The sequence below is a fragment of the Cottoperca gobio genome, chromosome 16 (assembly GCF_900634415.1).
Source record: "Cottoperca gobio chromosome 16, fCotGob3.1, whole genome shotgun sequence".
NCBI classification, from domain to species: Eukaryota; Metazoa; Chordata; class Actinopteri; order Perciformes; family Bovichtidae; genus Cottoperca; species Cottoperca gobio.
Genome location: NC_041370.1, coordinates 11,826,147 through 11,843,068, shown reverse-complemented (window position 1 = coordinate 11,843,068; position 16,922 = coordinate 11,826,147). Strand labels below are relative to the sequence as shown.

Below are 16,922 nucleotides of genomic sequence, written 5' to 3'. Positions count from 1 at the left end.
TGGAGAGATTATATCTCCTCACTGGCCTGGGAACGCTTCAGGATCCCCCAGTCGGAGCTGGAGGATGTGGCCCGGAGAAGGGAAGATTGGGGTTCCGTACTGGAGCTGCTGCCCCTGCGACCCGATCCCGGATAAGCGGTAGACGATGGATGGATGGATGGATCATGAGGTACTCCACAAAGCTGAAGTGAAGCGGGCACGAGACCATTTTTTGTGCTTATGTGAAATATTCTCATAGTTGCATTTTTCTGTTTTAGTTTTTTTCTATTTCTGAGTTCAAATATATCTAAACAATCCCTATACTATAGCTTCTAGAGTAAAATATGTTCTTACATAGTTAAGGTTAATCCCTTTTGATGAACGCAGTTATCAGAGATTATCAGAGATGTTCCATGCTTTCAGCAGATTGACTCACTATCTGTTCTCTCACTTTAACATACTATGGGTCATTTTGTGTGCAGTATGGTACAACTGCAGTCACATTGCAATTGTCAGTGGGCTGTAGCCTATTCCTGTAAACCTGTTAGGTGTTTTCCTTCATTGCACCATGGTGGGTGAACTGAGGTTGTGTTTATTCAGATACAGGGTGAAATTGTATGCTGTGTTGCAAGTGTAACCTCACCTGATAATGATGTCAGGGTGCACTCAATATACCCTATAAAGTGAGAAGTGAATTTGTTTTGGAACAAACCTAAAAAAAACGCTCGTACATATAATAGAGCTTTTAAAACTTTTTTATTTAAAAGAAAAATATTTAAGACAAAATGTTGGCATGATTAAATGACATCTTTTATATTACAGAACATTTTGCAAGACATTTATAGTTTTAAAAGTTTAGTAACAGGTCCTTTTTTTATTTTCTATCAGCACTTTGTCTACAATCTGGAACTCCAGCGCCCTCCAGTTGAGTACATTCCCTGGACTGAAGTTCAGTTCCTGCACATAGTCCTGGATCTCACAGGGGGAAAGGACATGGTCCCACATGTGGACATCAGTCAGCATGCCAACGAAAGACTGATTAATGTCAAAGCCTCCATCATATGCATCCAGCACCTGTAAAGATTGCAGATAAATAGCATTAATATCATACAATAATTCTAGAGACATACGGTGAATTAAAAATATTGCTTAGACATAAAACTGTACCTGTCCTAAGACAATTCTAGTGTGTCCTGTGATATTTGATCCAGAGCTGACAAATTTCCTCATTGAAGGTTGTCCATCAAACCACAGCTGCACCAGTCCAGACTCAGAGTCCCATGTGGAACAAATAGAGTGCCACGTGTTCAACGTGTAGTCCGGCTCTGTGAAAACTGCAACATTGTTTCTGCTATAGAGATCGATGGTATTCTCTATAGCTTGTCTTAACATTAGGAAGTCATAGTCATTAGAGGGTGTGGCCAGAGAGAAAAGAATGTGGTCTCTGGTGTTGTCTGTAAAGGACCTGTAGGAAAAGAAATAATCATGAACTCTGCCGTTTCACAGTGAGAGATACAGTGGGTTCTTTAATTCATGTTAAACAATGAACTGTACCGGAGACAGACAGTTACAGCACTGAAATTCTCTCTTGATGTGATCAGCTTCACACGAGCTGTGTTGGTTCGTAGTGGGAAGGTGAATATTTTATCTGATAGATCTGAAAATAAGAGAGACAGATCAAGAGAGAGATAGATCACATTTGGAGATAATGTATCAAACATATGCATTACAAAAAGGTTTTATTTTACAGCTTTGTTTTTTAGCATGATTATAATTATTTCCCATAAATTGATGATATAAATCAATAGTTTTTGGGGAAAGACCTTGTAAAGAATTTGAGGAACATACAGCAAAATATGAACTACACATGTAAGCACTGCTCCCCATGTGGCCATAAATTCATGATTTCTGAAGAAAAATAACTTTGAAGCTTTGAAGAAGAAAACAAGTCTTAAACAAGTTCCACATAAAACCAAACATATTCACTTTAGTTATGATAACAGCTTAAAGACTTTGCTTTGGTAACACAACTGACAATATATTCCTCATTACATTTGTATTTTTTATTAGAACAGTTTGCTGGACTTTTAAACATTTGAAGTCATGTTTTTTAAAGTTATGACAAAGACATTACTTTATGCCTGTAGACATTACTGGATTTGTCAAACAATAAAGTATGTTATTAAAATATTAGAAACGCTCTACACTTCATTTTGGTATTCCCTCTGTAAGTTAAATATTATTATGTTTTACCTTGAGGACTTGCAGCACATGTTGTCAGCATCACCAGGAGAAGCAACACCTTCATCTAATTCAAAGACAAAATAATACCATATAAAAAAAAGTGTAAGTTTTATCCAATAAATTCAAATTATTTTGCATCGCTACTAATACTACATTCAATGCCAGTGTGTAATGGGTTACACATGAATGTATTTGCATTGTACCATACTGGCAGAATAGGCAAAACAAAGTGTATGCAGTTAGTTATTTTGCTTTGCACATCGTGCAATGATCTTACCTTGAAGTCTGTCAGGATTTTGTGTGCAATCAGCAAAAAGCTTACAAGTTTTGTAAACACTTGCTGCGTCTTCAATAATGTCTGACTTTCTGGATCCTTTTTTCTGATGTTTCCTCATGGAAGGAGTTGCCCTATAATTTCTGTTGATTCAACAGAATTCATGTTGCATGTTGCCCATGTTGAAATATCATGTTCTGCTTTTCGTTCAATCCGTGGTGCTGTGTTGTCACGAGTGAAAGACTCAAGATCAGAGCCACAGACAACTACCTAGAAATTATATCACAGAATATATCTAAATATTGGTGACTATTCATGGGCTACAACCTAATTGTTGTAAAAATAAATTGTGAAAGACAACAAAAACTGACAGGGGTCGCTCTAAATGCTGTCTTGCTACTCAATTTGAAAATCTGACAAATCCCAATTTCAAATCAAAGATATTTAAATGAATGATAAAATAACAAGGTGTAAGACAAGCTGTGAGCCTGGTCCTATATGTGTTCAAATTGACATGATGAAGTTGTTTCCTGTTTGTCCCTCTGGATGTGTTCTCTGAGGGAAACAGCTTTCACTCAGCTGACTAACGGTACGATCAAGACAGAAGGGAGGTGGGACTCAATTGAACGACACAGATGCAGATAAATGTTGAATGGAAATGGTCTTTACTGAACTTTGCAGTTGCTATGGTACACGCATAGACAGTTGAACATACAAAGTATCAAGGGGTAATCCAGGAGCAGAGTCTCATATTAAATGTAGATCCATGCGACAGACTAGTAGTTTCACTGGTTGAGAGACTGACAGCGTCTTTCTGCATAGAATGACTCGCATGAACAATCAAAAGTCATTGTGGGACTATGTGTGATTTACTATCAAAGAACTCTGAGCAGTGATGAAACAACGAGAAACGTTAGCCTTGTGCCAATATTCTAAGTATAGGCCTGTTCACATATGGGGGAGTAACTACAAGGCATGTCTGTCCCATTCAATAAAGATATTTTTCATTGTTTAAAAAAAGATTTCAGTGCAATTCATAGAAATAATCAAAACTCAGTTAAAGCTACATTTATCAATCGTTGTCCAGTAGGGGGTAGATAGACCTTTAAAACAAGCTGACAGATCCACAGCCTGGATATTATCTGTGTATGAAGTATCATGTCATATCATCATCATAAAAAACATTCTAACAACAGTCTACCTCCTGACATTTCAAAACCTACCCTTCCTTGCCTTCACAGCATTTGTCTTGGGTGTCACTTACCCTCCACACCCACATGCTCCACCTGCTCCCAGTTTCCTTCTCTGCCCCTTAAATACAGTGAGGATGCCCCTGTAGCTATTGTTCCCTGCGTTTTGCACCCCAGCATTTATCTCATGCCATGTGCTTTTTGATCACTTGTGGCAGAACACTTTTGTGTTCGACAACAAACTTAGCTTTTACTCTACTTATACTTATATAAGTTGTGCATTTGTGTCAACATCTTTCATACGTGATCCATTACAGCTTACATGTACGTTGAGCGAGTTATGGGTCACAGTAATCATTCCACATCTCCACACTTTGTGGGATCTTGTCATTGTATGAACAGGTAAAATGATCAGAGCCACCAAAATAACACTTTGTGCTTATTTTATTGAGATAAATCAGAGCCTGTCCTTTGATCAACAATGATTAAACACATCAGGACATAACTGCATAGAAAACGTGATTCTTGGTATTGTATGATCTTGTTTTAAAGTTTAGTACAGGTAGTTTGTCTATTTTCTATCAGCACTCTCTCTACAATCTGAAACTCCAGGGCTCCCCAGTTGAGAATATTTCCTGGAGTGAAGTTTAGTTCATCCATGTACTTCTGGATCTCACAGGCAGAGAGGGTGTAGTCCCACATGTGGACATCAGTCATCATGCCAACGAAAGACTGCTTCAAGTCAAACAACGAACCATGGGAATCCTGCTCCTGTACAGTTTTGAGATACAGTAAATAAAAGTTAGATTGTACAATATTTGTATTGAAATCTATAGACTAGAGACACAAAATAAATCAAACATTAGGATATACAGCATTTGTTTAAAGACCATTAAGAAATGTTTTGCAGTACAACTGTACCTGTCCTAAGACGATTGCAACGCGTCCTTTGATGATTAATGTAGAGCTGACAAATTTCTTCATCAGAGGTTGTCCATCTAACCACAGCTGCACCAATCCAGACGTGGAGTCCCATGTAGTACAAATGGAGTGCCACATGTTCAACTTGAAGTCCAATCCTTTATATTCTAACTTTTTATCAACTGACATGAGGCTCCAGCTCCTTGTTTCCTTCATCCCAGAAAATCAGGAAGCCATTGGAATTAATCGTAGTGGACAAAGAGAAAAGGGCGTGGTCTCTTCTGAGGTCTGAGAAGGACCTGTAGGCATTGCAAAGACATTATCATGCATGATACTTTTAACAGTCAGAGACACAGTGGATTACATTTTGCACATTCAGTGTTACCTGTGACAGACGGTTGCAGCCCTGAAAGTGTCAATTGTAGTGATCAGCTTCACATGAGCAGTGTTGGTTTGTCGTGGGAAGGTGAACATTTTACCTGTCAGATCTGAAAAGAGAAAGGGAGAACAATGTTATAACTATTGTATAGTGATTGTATGACTTCAGTAAGAAGGTGAAGCTAAAAGTTGACTAACCACATTATACATTATCAGTGTAATCATTATAATACATACATTGTGCTCATACGTTGGATGCATTTACTATAAATACTTAATACTTAAATTACAGTACCATATGAACCACTTGAACTCTGGATACCATCATTCAAGATTTATAATGCAACTTTGAAGAAGACAATACTTGCTAAGATGTCAACTACAAATCTTATACAAAGAGAGACACTACTTATGGCTAATTAAACTCTATAGACAGATTCTGCATTCATATGAAAAATTCTTGTCTGACCGATAGCCGACGGGTCCAAGATTGATAAAAGGCTTTTTGAAACTCAATGTTTTTGTTTGCTTATTGTTTTGTCCATATGAAGGTAACTTTCTTCTGCAAACTGAGCAATTATTTCCTGATTGAAAGTATCAGTCAGTTATGAAACAAGTTTTATATTGAAACAAAATACTCTGTTGTTGTAAAGATATGTAAAATATGCTGTCCAATTCAAAAGACCAGATGTTAATATATTGCAATACATCATGCTTGTTTCATCCTAATGAAATAGAAAATACATTTAAAAAAGTGTAATTTATGACATGTCTGTAGGAAGAGCAGATTTAAAGGTAAATGGCAACAGACTGCTACAAACTCCAACATTTCTTTTATTATTTAAATTAGTTTTTATTTTTACCTTCAGGGACTTGTGGCACATGATGTCACCATCACCAACAGCAGCAAAAACTTCATCTGATACAAAGACAAAAAGACACCATGATCCAATTAAAAACTTTTGAGTTGCGACAAACACTTTGTCCGCCAAAGACATCTAATTAGTTCAGTCTGATTTACCTTGGACTGCTAAAATGAACAATACAGGTGGGAAAGGCAAAGGGAAAAAAAGTTGACATTTAATACAATCACATCAAATTGCTAGATTTTGCAGTTTGGCATGAGTAGATCTTACCTTGAAATCTGTGTCTGGATTTTGTGAGAAGCGTGAACATGATTCTAAGTTTTATGCACTCAGTGCTTCCCCATTTCTCTCAGTGTGTCTCTGTATTTCCTTACCTAATCTACTTCTGTGTTTTTTGCTTCAGGTTCCACGAACAGTGTTTTTTACTGAATCAACAGAATTTACTGTGAAAGTTATGTTGAAATATTATCATGAGGTACTCCACAAAGCTGAAGTGAAGCGGGCACGAGACCATTTTTTGTGCTTATGTGAAATATTCTCATAGTTGCATTTTTCTGCTTTAGTTATTTTTCTATTTCTGAGTTCAAATATATCTAAACAATCCCTATACTATAGCTTCTAGAGTAAAATATGTTCTTACATAGTTAAGGTTAATCCCTTTTGATGAACGCAGTTATCAGAGATTATCAGAGATGTTCCATGCTTTCAGCAGATTGACTCACTATCTGTTCTCTCACTTTAACATACTATGGGTCATTTTGTGTGCAGTATGGTACAACTGCAGTCACATTGCAATTGTCAGTGGGCTGTAGCCTATTCCTGTAAACCTGTTAGGTGTTTTCCTTCATTGCACCATGGTGGGTGAACTGAGGTTGTGTTTATTCAGATACAGGGTGAAAGGTGTATGCTGTGTTGCAAGTGTAACCTCACCTGATAATGATGTCAGGGTGCACTCAATATACCCTATAAAGTGAGAACAAGTGAATTTGTTTTGGAACAAACCTAAAAAAAACTGCTCGTACATACAATTAATAGAGCTTTTAAAACTTTTTTATTTAAAAGAAAAATATTTAAGACAAAATGCTGGCATGATTAAATGACATCTTTTATATTACAGAACATTTTGCAAGACATTTATAGTTTCAAAAGTTTAGTAACAGGTCCTTTTTTTATTTTCTATCAGCACTTTGTCTACAATCTGGAACTCCAGCGCCCTCCAGTTGAGTACATTCCCTGGACTGAAGTTCAGTTCCTGCACATAGTCCTGGATCTCACAGGGGGAAAGGACATGGTCCCACATGTGGACATCAGTCAGCATGCCAACTGAAAGACTGATTAATGTCAAAGCCTCCATCATATGGAATCCATGCTCCTGTAAAGATTGCAGATAAATAGCATTAATATCATACAATAATTCTCGAGACATACGGTGAATTAAAAATATTGCTTAGACATAAAACTGTACCTGTCCTAAGACAATTCTAGTGTGTCCTGTGATATTTGATCCAGAGCTTGACAAATTTCCTAATTGAAGGTTGTCCATCAAACCACAGCTGCACCAGTCCAGACTCAGAGTCCCATGTGGAACAAATAGAGTGCCACGTGCTCAACGTGTAGTCCGGCTCTGTGAAAACTGCAACATTGTTTCTGCTATAGAGATCGATGGTATTCTCTATAGCTTGTCTTAACATTAGGAAGTCATAGTCATTAGAGGGTGTGGCCAGAGAGAAAAGAATGTGGTCTCTGGTGTTGTCTGTAAAGGACCTGTAGGAAAAGAAATAATCATGAACTCTGCCGTTTCACAGTGAGAGATACAGTGGGTTCTTTAATTCATGTTAAACAATGAACTGTACCGGAGACAGACAGTTACAGCACTGAAATCCTCTCTTGATGTGATCAGCTTCACACGAGCTGTGTTGGTTCGTAGTGGGAAGGTGAATATTTTATCTAATAGATCTGAAAATAAGAGAGACAGATCAAGAGAGAGATAGATCATATTTGGAGATAATGTATCAAACATATGCATTACAAAAAGGTTTTATTTTACAGCTTTGTTTTTTAGCATGATTATAATTATTTCCCATAAATTGATGATATAAATCAATAGTTTTTATGGGAAAGACCTTGTAAAGAATTTGAGGAACATACAGCAAAATATGAACTACACATGTAAGCACTGCTCCCCATGTGGCCATAAATTCATGATTTCTGAAGAAAAATAACTTTGAAGCTTTGAAGAAGAAAACAAGTCTTAAACAAGTTCCACATAAAACAAAACATATTCACTTTAGTTATGATAACAGCTTAAAGACTTTGCTTTGGTAACACAACTGACAATATATTCCTCATTACATTTGTATTTTTTATTAGAACAGTTTGCTGGACTTTTAAACATTTGAAGTCATGTTTTTTAAAGTTATGACAAAGACATTACTTTATGCCTGTAGACATTAGTGGATTTGTCAAACAATAAAGTATATTATTAAAATATTAGAAACGCTCTACACTTCATTTTGGTATTCCCTCTGTAAGTTAAATATTATTATGTTTTACCTTGAGGACTTGCAGCACATGTTGTCAGCATCACCAGGAGAAGCAACACCTTCATCTAATTCAAAGACAAAATAATACCATATAAAAAAAAGTGTAAGTTTTATCCAATAAATTCTAATTATTTTGCATCGCTACTAATACTACATTCAATGCCAGTGTGTAATGGGTTACACATGAATGTATTTTCATTGTACCATACTGGCAGAATAGGCAAAACAAAGTGTATGCAGTTAGTCATTTTGCTTTGCACATCGTGCAATGATCTTACCTTGAAGTCTGTCAGGATTTTGTGTGCAATCAGCAAAAAGCTTACAAGTTTTGTAAACACTTGCTGCATCTTCAATAATGTCTGACTTTCTGGATCCTTTTCTCTGATGTTTCCTCATGGAAGGAGTTGCCCTATAATTTCTGTTGATTCAACAGAATTCATGTTGCCCATGTTGAAATATCATGTTCTGCTTTCGTTCAATCCGTGGTGCTGTGTTGTCACGAGTGAAAGACTCAAGATCAGAGCTACAGACAACTACCTAGAAATTATATCACAGAATATATCTAAATATTGGTGACTATTCATGGGCTACAACCTAATTGTTGTAAAAATTAAATTGTGAAAGACAACAACAACTGACAGGGGTCGCTCTAAATGCTGTCTTGCTACTCAAATTGAAAATCCCAATTTCAAATCAAAGATATTTAAATGAATGATAAAATAACAAGGTGTAAGACAAGCTGTGAGCCTGGTCCTACATGTGTTCAAATTGACATGATGAAGTTGTTTCCTGTTTGTCCCTCTGGATGTGTTCTCTGAGGGAAACAGCTTTCACTCAGCTGACTAACGGTACGATCAAGACAGAAGGGAGGTGGGACTCAATTGAACGACACAGATGCAGATAAATGTTGAATGGAAATGGTCTTTGCTGAAACTTTGCTGTTGCTATGGTACACGCATAGACAGTTGAACATACAAAGTATCAAGGGTTAATCCAGGAGCAGAGTCTCATATTAAATGTAGATCCATGCGACAGACTAGTAGTTTCACTGGTTGAGAGACTGACAGCGTCTTTCTGCATAGAATGACTCGCATGAACAATCAAAAGTCATTGTGGGACTATGTGTGATTTACTATCAAAGAACTCTGAGCAGTGATGAAACAACGAGAAATGTTAGCCTTGTGCCAATATTCTAAGTATAGGCCTGTTCACATATGGGGGAGTAACTACAAGGCATGTCTGTCCCATTCAATAAAGATATTTTTCATTGTTTAAAAAATTTTTTCAGTGCAATTCATAGAAATAATCAAAACTCAGTTAAAGCTACATTTATCAATCGTTGTCCAGTAGGGGGTAGATAGACCTTTAAAACAAGCTGACAGATCCACAGCCTGGATATTATCTGTGTATGAAGTATCATGTCATATCATCATCATAAAAAACATTCTAACAACAGTCTACCTCCTGACATTTCAAAACCTACCCTTCCTTGCCTTCACAGCATTTGTCTTGGGTGTCACTTACCCTCCACACCCACATGCTCCACCTGCTCCCAGTTTCCTTCTCTGCCCCTTAAATACAGTGAGGATGCCCCTGTAGCTATTGTTCCCTGCGTTTTGCACCCCAGCATTTATCTCATGCCATGTGCTTTTTGATCACTTGTGGCAGAACACTTTTGTGTTCGACAACAAACTTAGCTTTTACTCTACTTATACTTATATAAGTTGTGCATTTGTGTCAACATCTTTCATACGTGATCCATTACAGCTTACATGTACGTTGAGCGAGTTATGGGTCACAGTAATCATTCCACATCTCCACACTTTGTGGGATCTTGTCATTGTATGAACAGGTAAAATGATCAGAGCCACCAAAATAACACTTTGTGCTTATTTTATTGAGATAAATCAGAGCCTGTCCTTTGATCAACAATGATTAAACACATCAGGACATAACTGCATAGAAAACGTGATTCTTGGTATTGTATGATCTTGTTTTAAAGTTTAGTAACAGGTAGTTTGTCTATTGTCTATCAGCACTCTCTCTACAATCTGAAACTCCAGGGCTGCCCAGTTGAGAATATTTCCTGGAGTGAAGTTTAGTTCATCCATGTACTTCTGGATCTCACAGGCAGAGAGGGTATAGTCCCACATGTGGACATCAGTCATCATGCCAACGAAAGACTGCTTCATGTCAAACCCCGCACCATGGGAATCCTGCTCCTGTACAGTTTTGAGATACAGTAAATAAAAGTTAGATTGTGCAATATTTGTATTGAAATCTATAGACTAGAGACACAAAATAAATCAAACATTAGGATATACAGCATTTGTTTAAAGACCATTAAGAAATGTTTTGCAGTACAACTGTACCTGTCCTAAGACGATTGAAACGCGTCCTCTGATGATTGATGTAGAGCTGACAAATTTCTTCATCAGAGGTTGTCCATCTAACCACAGCTGCACCAATCCAGACGTGGAGTCCCATGTAGTACAAATGGAGTGCCACATGTTCAACTTGAAGTCCAATCCTTTATATTCTAACTTTTTATCAACGACATGAGGCTCCAGCTCCTTGTTTGCTTCATCCCAGAAAATCAGGAAGCCATTGGAATTAATCGTAGTGGACAAAGAGAAAAGGGCGTGGTCTCTTCTGAGGTCTGAGAAGGACCTGTAGGCATTGCAAAGACATTATCATGCATGATACTTTTAACAGTCAGAGACACAGTGGATTACATTTTGCACATTCAGTGTTACCTGTGACAGACGGTTGCAGCGCTGAAAGTGTCAATTGTAGTGATCAGCTTCACATGAGCAGTGTTGGTTTGTAGTGGGAAGGTGAACATTTTACCTGTCAGATCTGAAAAGAGAAAGGGAGAACAATGTTATAACTATTGTATAGTGATTGTATGACTTCAGTAAGAAGGTGAAGCTAAAAGTTGACTAACCACATTATACATTATCAGTGTAATCATTATAATACATACATTGTGCTCATACGTTGGATGCATTTACTATAAATACTTAATACTTAAATTACAGTACCATATGAACCACTTGAACTCTGGATACCATCATTCAAGATTTATAATGCAACTTTGAAGAAGACAATACTTGCTAAGATGTCAACTACAAATCTTATACAAAGAGAGACACTACTTATGGCTAATTAAACTCTATAGACAGATTCTGCATTCATATGAAAAATTCTTGTCTGACCGATAGCCGACGGGTCCAAGATTGATAAAAGGCTTTTTGAAACTCAATGTTTTTGTTTGCTTATTGTTTTGTCCATATGAAGGTAACTTTCTTCTGCAAACTGAGCAATTATTTCCTGATTGAAAGTATCAGTCAGTTATGAAACAAGTTTTATATTGAAACAAAATACTCTGTTGTTGTAAAGATATGTAAAATATGCTGTCCAATTCAAAAGACCAGATGTTAATATATTGCAATACATCATGCTTGTTTCATCCTATTGAAATAGAAAATACATTTAAAAAAGTGTAATTTATTACATGTCTGTAGGAAGAGCAGATTTAAAGGTAAATGGCAACAGACTGCTACAAACTCCAACATTTCTTTTATTATTTAAATTAGTTTTTATTTTTACCTTGAGGACTTGTGGCACATGATGTCACCATCACCAACAGCAGCAAAAACTTCATCTGATACAAAGACAAAAAGACACCATGATCCAATTAAAAACTTTTGAGTTGCGACAAACACTTTGTCCGCCAAAGACTTCTAATTAGTTCAGTGTGATTTACCTTGGACTGCTAAAATGAACAATACAGGTGGGAAAGGCAAAGGGAAAAAAAGTTGACATTTCATACAATCACATCAAATTGCTAGATTTTGCAGTTTGGCATGAGTAGATCTTACCTTGAAATCTGTGTCTGGATTTTGTGAGAAGCGTGAACATGATTCTAAGTTTTATGCACTCAGTGCTTCCCCATTTCTCTCGGTGTGTCTCTGTATTTCCTTCCCTAATCTACTTCTGTGTTTTTTTTTCTTCAGGTTCCACGAACAGTGCTTTTTACTGAATCAACAGAATTTACTGTGAAAGTTATGTTGAAATATTATCATGAGGTACTCCACAAAGCTGAAGTGAAGCGGGCACGAGACCATTTTTTGTGCTTATGTGAAATATTCTCATAGTTGCATTTTTCTGTTTTAGTTTTTTTCTATTTCTGAGTTCAAATATATCTAAACAATCCCTATACTATAGCTTCTAGAGTAAAATATGTTCTTACATAGTTAAGGTTAATCCCTTTTGATGAACGCAGTTATCAGAGATGTTCCATGCTTTCAGCAGATTGACTCACTATCTGTTCTCTCACTTTAACATACTATGGGTCATTTTGTGTGCAGTATGGTACAACTGCAGTCTCATTGCAATTGTCAGTGGGCTGTAGCCTATTCCTGTAAACCTGTTAGGTGTTTTCCTTCATTGCACCATGGTGGGTGAACTGAGGTTGTGTTTATTCAGATACAGGGTGAAAAGGTGTATGCTGTGTTGCAAGTGTAACCTCACCTGATAATGATGTCAGGGTGCACTCAATATACCCTATAAAGTGAGAAGTGAATTTGTTTTGGAACAAACCTAAAAAAAAACACTCGTACATATAATAGAGCTTTTAAAACTTTTTATTTAAAAGAAAAATATTTAAGACAAAATGTTGGCATGATTAAATGACATCTTTTATATTACAGAACATTTTGCAAGACATTTATAGTTTCAAAAGTTTAGTAACAGGTCCTTTTTTTATTTTCTATCAGCACTTTGTCTACAATCTGGAACTCCAGCGCCCTCCAGTTGAGTACATTCCCTGGACTGAAGTTCAGTTCCTGCACATAGTCCTGGATCTCACAGGGGGAAAGGACATGGTCCCACATGTGGACATCGTACAGCATGCCAATGAAAGTATGATCAATGTCAAAGTCTCCACCTTGGGCATCCAGCTTCTGTAAAGATTGCAGATAAATAGCATTAATATCATACAATAATTCTCGAGACATACGGTGAATTAAAAATATTGCTTAGACATAAAACTGTACCTGTCCTAAGACAATTCTAGTGTGTCCTGTGAAATTTGATCCAGAGCTGACAAATTTCCTAATTGAAGGTTGTCCATCAAACCACAGCTGCGCCAGTCCAGACTCAGAGTCCCATGTGGAACAAATAGAGTGCCACGTGCTCAACGTGTAGTCCGGCACTGTGAAAGCTGCTAAATCGTTTCTCACACCGATGGTATTCTCTCTAAAACGTCTGAACATGAAGAAGTAGTCATTAGAGGGTGTGGCCAGAGAGAAAAGAATGTGGTCTCTGGTGTTGTCTGTAAAGGACCTGTAGGAAAAGAAATAATCATGAACTCTGCCGTTTCACAGTGAGAGATACAGTGGGTTCTTTAATTCATGTTAAACAATGAACTGTACCGGAGACAGACAGTTACAGCACTGAAATCCTCTCTTGATGTGATCAGCTTCACATGAGCTGTGTTGGTTCGTAGTGGGAAGGTGAATATTTTATCTGATAGATCTGAAAATAAGAGAGACAGATCAAGAGAGAGATAGATCATATTTGGAGATAATGTATCAAACATATGCATTACAAAAAGGTTTTATTTTACAGCTTTGTTTTTTTAGCATGATTATAATTATTTCCCATAAATTGATGATATAAATCAATAGTTTTTATGGAAAGACCTTGTAAAGAATTTGAGGAACATACAGCAAAATATGAACTACACATGTAAGCACTGCTCCCCATGTGGCCATAAATTCATGATTTCTGAAGAAAAATAACTTTGAAGCTTTGAAGAAGAAAACAAGTCTTAAACAAGTTCCACATAAAACCAAACAAATTCACTTTAGTTATGATAACAGCTTAAAGACTTTGCTTTGGTAACACAACTGACAATATATTCCTCATTACATTTGTATTTTTTATTAGAACAGTTTGCTGGACTTTTAAACATTTGAAGTCATGTTTTTTAAAGTTATGACAAAGACATTACTTTATGCCTGTAGACATTAGTGGATTTGTCAAACAATAAAGTATATTATTAAAATATTAGAAACGCTCTACACTTCATTTTGGTATTCCCTCTGTAAGATAAATATTTTTATGTTTTACCTTGAGGACTTGCAGCACATGTTGTCAGCATCACCAGGAGAAGCAACACCTTCATCTAATTCAAAGACAAAATAATACCATATAAAAAAAAGTGTAAGTTTTATCCAATAAATTCTAATTATTTTGCATCGCTACTAATACTACATTCAATGCCAGTGTGTAATGGGTTACACATGAATGTATTTGCATTGTACCATACTGGCAGAATAGGCAAAACAAAGTGTATGCAGTTAGTTATTTTGCTTTGCACATCGTGCAATGATCTTACCTTGAAGTCTGTCAGGATTTTGTGTGCAATCAGCAAAAAGCTTACAAGTTTTGTAAACACTTGCTGCGTCTTCAATAATGTCTGACTTTCTGGATCCTTTTCTCTGATGTTTCCTCATGGAAGGAGTTGCCCTATAATTTCTGTTGATTCAACAGAATTCATGTTGCATGTTGCCCATGTTGAAATATCATGTTCTGCTTTTCGTTCAATCCGTGGTGCTGTGTTGTCACGAGTGAAAGACTCAAGATCAGAGCTACAGACAACTACCTAGAAATTATATCACAGAATATATCTAAATATTGGTGACTATTCATGGGCTACAACCTAATTGTTGTAAAAATAAATTGTGAAAGACAACAACAACTGACAGGGGTTCGCTCTAAATGCTGTCTTGCTACTCAAATTGAAAATCCCAATTTCAAATCAAAGATATTTAAATGAATGATAAAATAACAAGGTGTAAGACAAGCTGTGAGCCTGGTCCTACATGTGTTCAAATTAACATGATGAAGTTGTTTCCTGTTTGTCCCTCTGGATGTGTTCTCTGAGGGAAACAGCTTTCACTCAGCTGACTAACGGTACGATCAAGACAGAAGGGAGGTGGGACTCAATTGCACGACACAGAGGCAGATAAATGTTGAATGGAAATGGTCTTTACTGAACTTTGCAGTTGCTATGGTACACGCATAGACAGTTGATCATACAAAGTATCAAGGGGTAATCCAGGAGCAGAGTCGGGTCATGGAAACAGGTTTGGTACACGGGCAGATACTCAGCGTAACAGCACAGCAGACAAGGATCACGGAAACAAGGTCGAGGAAGCCGGGGAATCAAACGCTTGGCAAACAGGAAGACGGGACTAATGCTAGAACTCTTGACATCGAAGTACGAAGACGAACTGGCAACAAGAGACAAACAAAACAGACTCTATATACACACACCAAGAAGTGAGAGGGAACGAGACACAGGTGAGGACACTAACGGACAGATTGTGAACACCTGGGGGTAGGAAGTAGAAACAACAGAGAACAGGCAATTAACAAAATAAAACAGGAAGTACAAACACAACACAAAACATCTAACGAACAGGCCGAGACCTAATACTGACTGCAGATTCTATATCACCAAAGCCCAACAACATCCTCTTGTGAGACCTGGTCGTGATGAAAGCTATCCAGCTGGTGGGCCTCTTTTGGCTTGGGCCAGCCCACTCTTCTGTCGAGGCCGTTTAGGTTTTACTTTATTGGTAAAAAGGTGAATGGCAAAGTTCGCAAATAGTTTAATTGACCAAAATAACAAATCAAATGACCTACAGTTGCAGGAGCAACCCTTGCACTTCTGGTGTTTTCCAGTTGTTTGATATCAATGCATAATTACAAGTCGGTTTGACTTTGACTTGTCCTCCACATGTCTGACACCATCTGTGACCCTTAATTGTCTTCCTGAACCTGCCAACCTAAAAGACTTGACACTGTAAAATACTAAAGAGTTTATAACAGCTGGTTCTGTCAATGCATTTCCTTAAGTGGGAAAAACATGATTTACAAAATGTACCATAATCTCTCACTATTACAATTTCAATTGTATGTTTTTAAGGTGATTAAACCATGTGATAAATATGTTTCATCTTTCCTTCTTTTTCTTTCTTTCCATTTTGTGTGTGTGTGTGTGTGTGCCCTGTGTTTTGAATGAATTCATGCATGTGACAACACACAAGTTTATAGATAAATGCTTGATCATGTGTCACAAAAAACAACCAGTTATCAGTACTATGCTTTCTTCACTCCCTTCACGATCAACTAAAATGACTTACTGCAACACAACATCAAGGGCCTATCTGTACTGTCACATCCTAATATTATATCCTCTCTGCAGAGGACTTCAGTGATGGAGGAGCCTGCACACTCCTCTCTCCACTGATGTGATGAGATCCTGTAGTGACTGGGGAGAATACTGCAGTTCAAAGCAAATGTTTCCTGGAGAACGGCATCAGATCAGCCGGAGGGATGAACCCTGGAGAGGGATCAGACCGAGACGACTAGACAGAGCACACTCAATTCAGCAGGGAAAAACTGAGTTTGACTGAGCTTCCAGAAAAGGATGAGAGGGACAAAGAGAGAC

At 37.2% G+C, this 16,922-nt stretch overlaps 4 protein-coding genes and 1 pseudogene across 5 annotated transcripts; all 5 read right to left on the bottom strand.

Annotated features, from left to right (window-relative positions):
• Positions 1–713: 713 nt before the first annotated feature.
• Positions 714–2,626, bottom strand: LOC115021234 (serum amyloid P-component-like). The gene is made up of 5 exons (XM_029451503.1): positions 2,501–2,626; positions 2,233–2,287; positions 1,534–1,636; positions 1,147–1,444; positions 714–1,053 (listed from the first exon to the last, which is right to left on the bottom strand). Exons 2-5 carry the CDS (start codon positions 2,285–2,287, stop codon positions 835–837), a joined length of 675 nt encoding a protein of 224 aa, XP_029307363.1. The 5' UTR covers positions 2,501–2,626; the 3' UTR covers positions 714–834.
• A 1,487-nt stretch (positions 2,627–4,113) lies between these two features.
• LOC115021030 (serum amyloid P-component-like) lies at positions 4,114–5,874 on the bottom strand (the record flags this gene model as incomplete). The annotated part of the gene is given in 5 exon segments (XM_029451145.1): positions 4,114–4,458; positions 4,609–4,788; positions 4,790–4,907; positions 4,994–5,096; positions 5,850–5,874. Coding segments are annotated over 5 exon segments (651 nt in total), but the record flags the coding sequence as incomplete, so codon positions are not given.
• A 1,006-nt stretch (positions 5,875–6,880) lies between these two features.
• LOC115021460 (serum amyloid P-component-like) lies at positions 6,881–9,135 on the bottom strand (annotated as a pseudogene).
• A 1,136-nt stretch (positions 9,136–10,271) lies between these two features.
• LOC115021459 (serum amyloid P-component-like) lies at positions 10,272–12,388 on the bottom strand. The gene is made up of 5 exons (XM_029451947.1): positions 12,280–12,388; positions 12,008–12,062; positions 11,152–11,254; positions 10,768–11,065; positions 10,272–10,617 (listed from the first exon to the last, which is right to left on the bottom strand). Exons 2-5 carry the CDS (start codon positions 12,060–12,062, stop codon positions 10,399–10,401), a joined length of 675 nt encoding a protein of 224 aa, XP_029307807.1. The 5' UTR covers positions 12,280–12,388; the 3' UTR covers positions 10,272–10,398.
• Positions 12,389–13,048: 660 nt separating this feature from the next.
• LOC115021509 (serum amyloid P-component-like) lies at positions 13,049–14,988 on the bottom strand. Of its 2 annotated transcripts, none has more exons than XM_029452012.1 (5): positions 14,802–14,988; positions 14,534–14,588; positions 13,834–13,936; positions 13,456–13,666; positions 13,049–13,362 (listed from the first exon to the last, which is right to left on the bottom strand). In XM_029452012.1, exons 2-5 carry the CDS (start codon positions 14,586–14,588, stop codon positions 13,144–13,146), a joined length of 588 nt encoding a protein of 195 aa, XP_029307872.1. In that variant the 5' UTR covers positions 14,802–14,988; the 3' UTR covers positions 13,049–13,143. The 2 variants fall into 2 exon arrangements, with proteins under 2 accessions (XP_029307872.1, XP_029307871.1); XM_029452011.1 differs by having other exon boundaries at positions 13,456–13,744; positions 14,802–14,978.
• Positions 14,989–16,922: the final 1,934 nt, after the last annotated feature.

Bases quoted from the DNA above. Each gene is read 5' to 3' on its own strand.
- LOC115021234 (XM_029451503.1), bottom strand. From the start codon at position 2,287: ATGAAGGTGTTGCTTCTCCTGGTGATGCTGACAACATGTGCTGCAAGT. The intron at 1,637-2,232 runs GTAAAACATAAT...TCTTATTTTCAG, and splicing joins ATGTGCTGCAAGTCCTCAAG to ATCTATCAGATAAAATATTC. The intron at 1,054-1,146 runs GTACAGTTTTAT...CAATCTTTACAG, and splicing joins CTAGAATTGTCTTAGGACAG to GTGCTGGATGCATATGATGG.
- LOC115021459 (XM_029451947.1), bottom strand. From the start codon at position 12,062: ATGAAGTTTTTGCTGCTGTTGGTGATGGTGACATCATGTGCCACAAGT. The intron at 11,255-12,007 runs GTAAAAATAAAA...TTCTCTTTTCAG, and splicing joins ATGTGCCACAAGTCCTCAAG to ATCTGACAGGTAAAATGTTC. The intron at 10,618-10,767 runs GTACAGTTGTAC...AAAACTGTACAG, and splicing joins TTTCAATCGTCTTAGGACAG to GAGCAGGATTCCCATGGTGC.
- LOC115021509 (XM_029452011.1), bottom strand. From the start codon at position 14,588: ATGAAGGTGTTGCTTCTCCTGGTGATGCTGACAACATGTGCTGCAAGT. The intron at 13,937-14,533 runs GTAAAACATAAA...TCTTATTTTCAG, and splicing joins ATGTGCTGCAAGTCCTCAAG to ATCTATCAGATAAAATATTC. The intron at 13,745-13,833 runs GTACAGTTCATT...CTTTTCCTACAG, and splicing joins GCTGTAACTGTCTGTCTCCG to GTCCTTTACAGACAACACCA.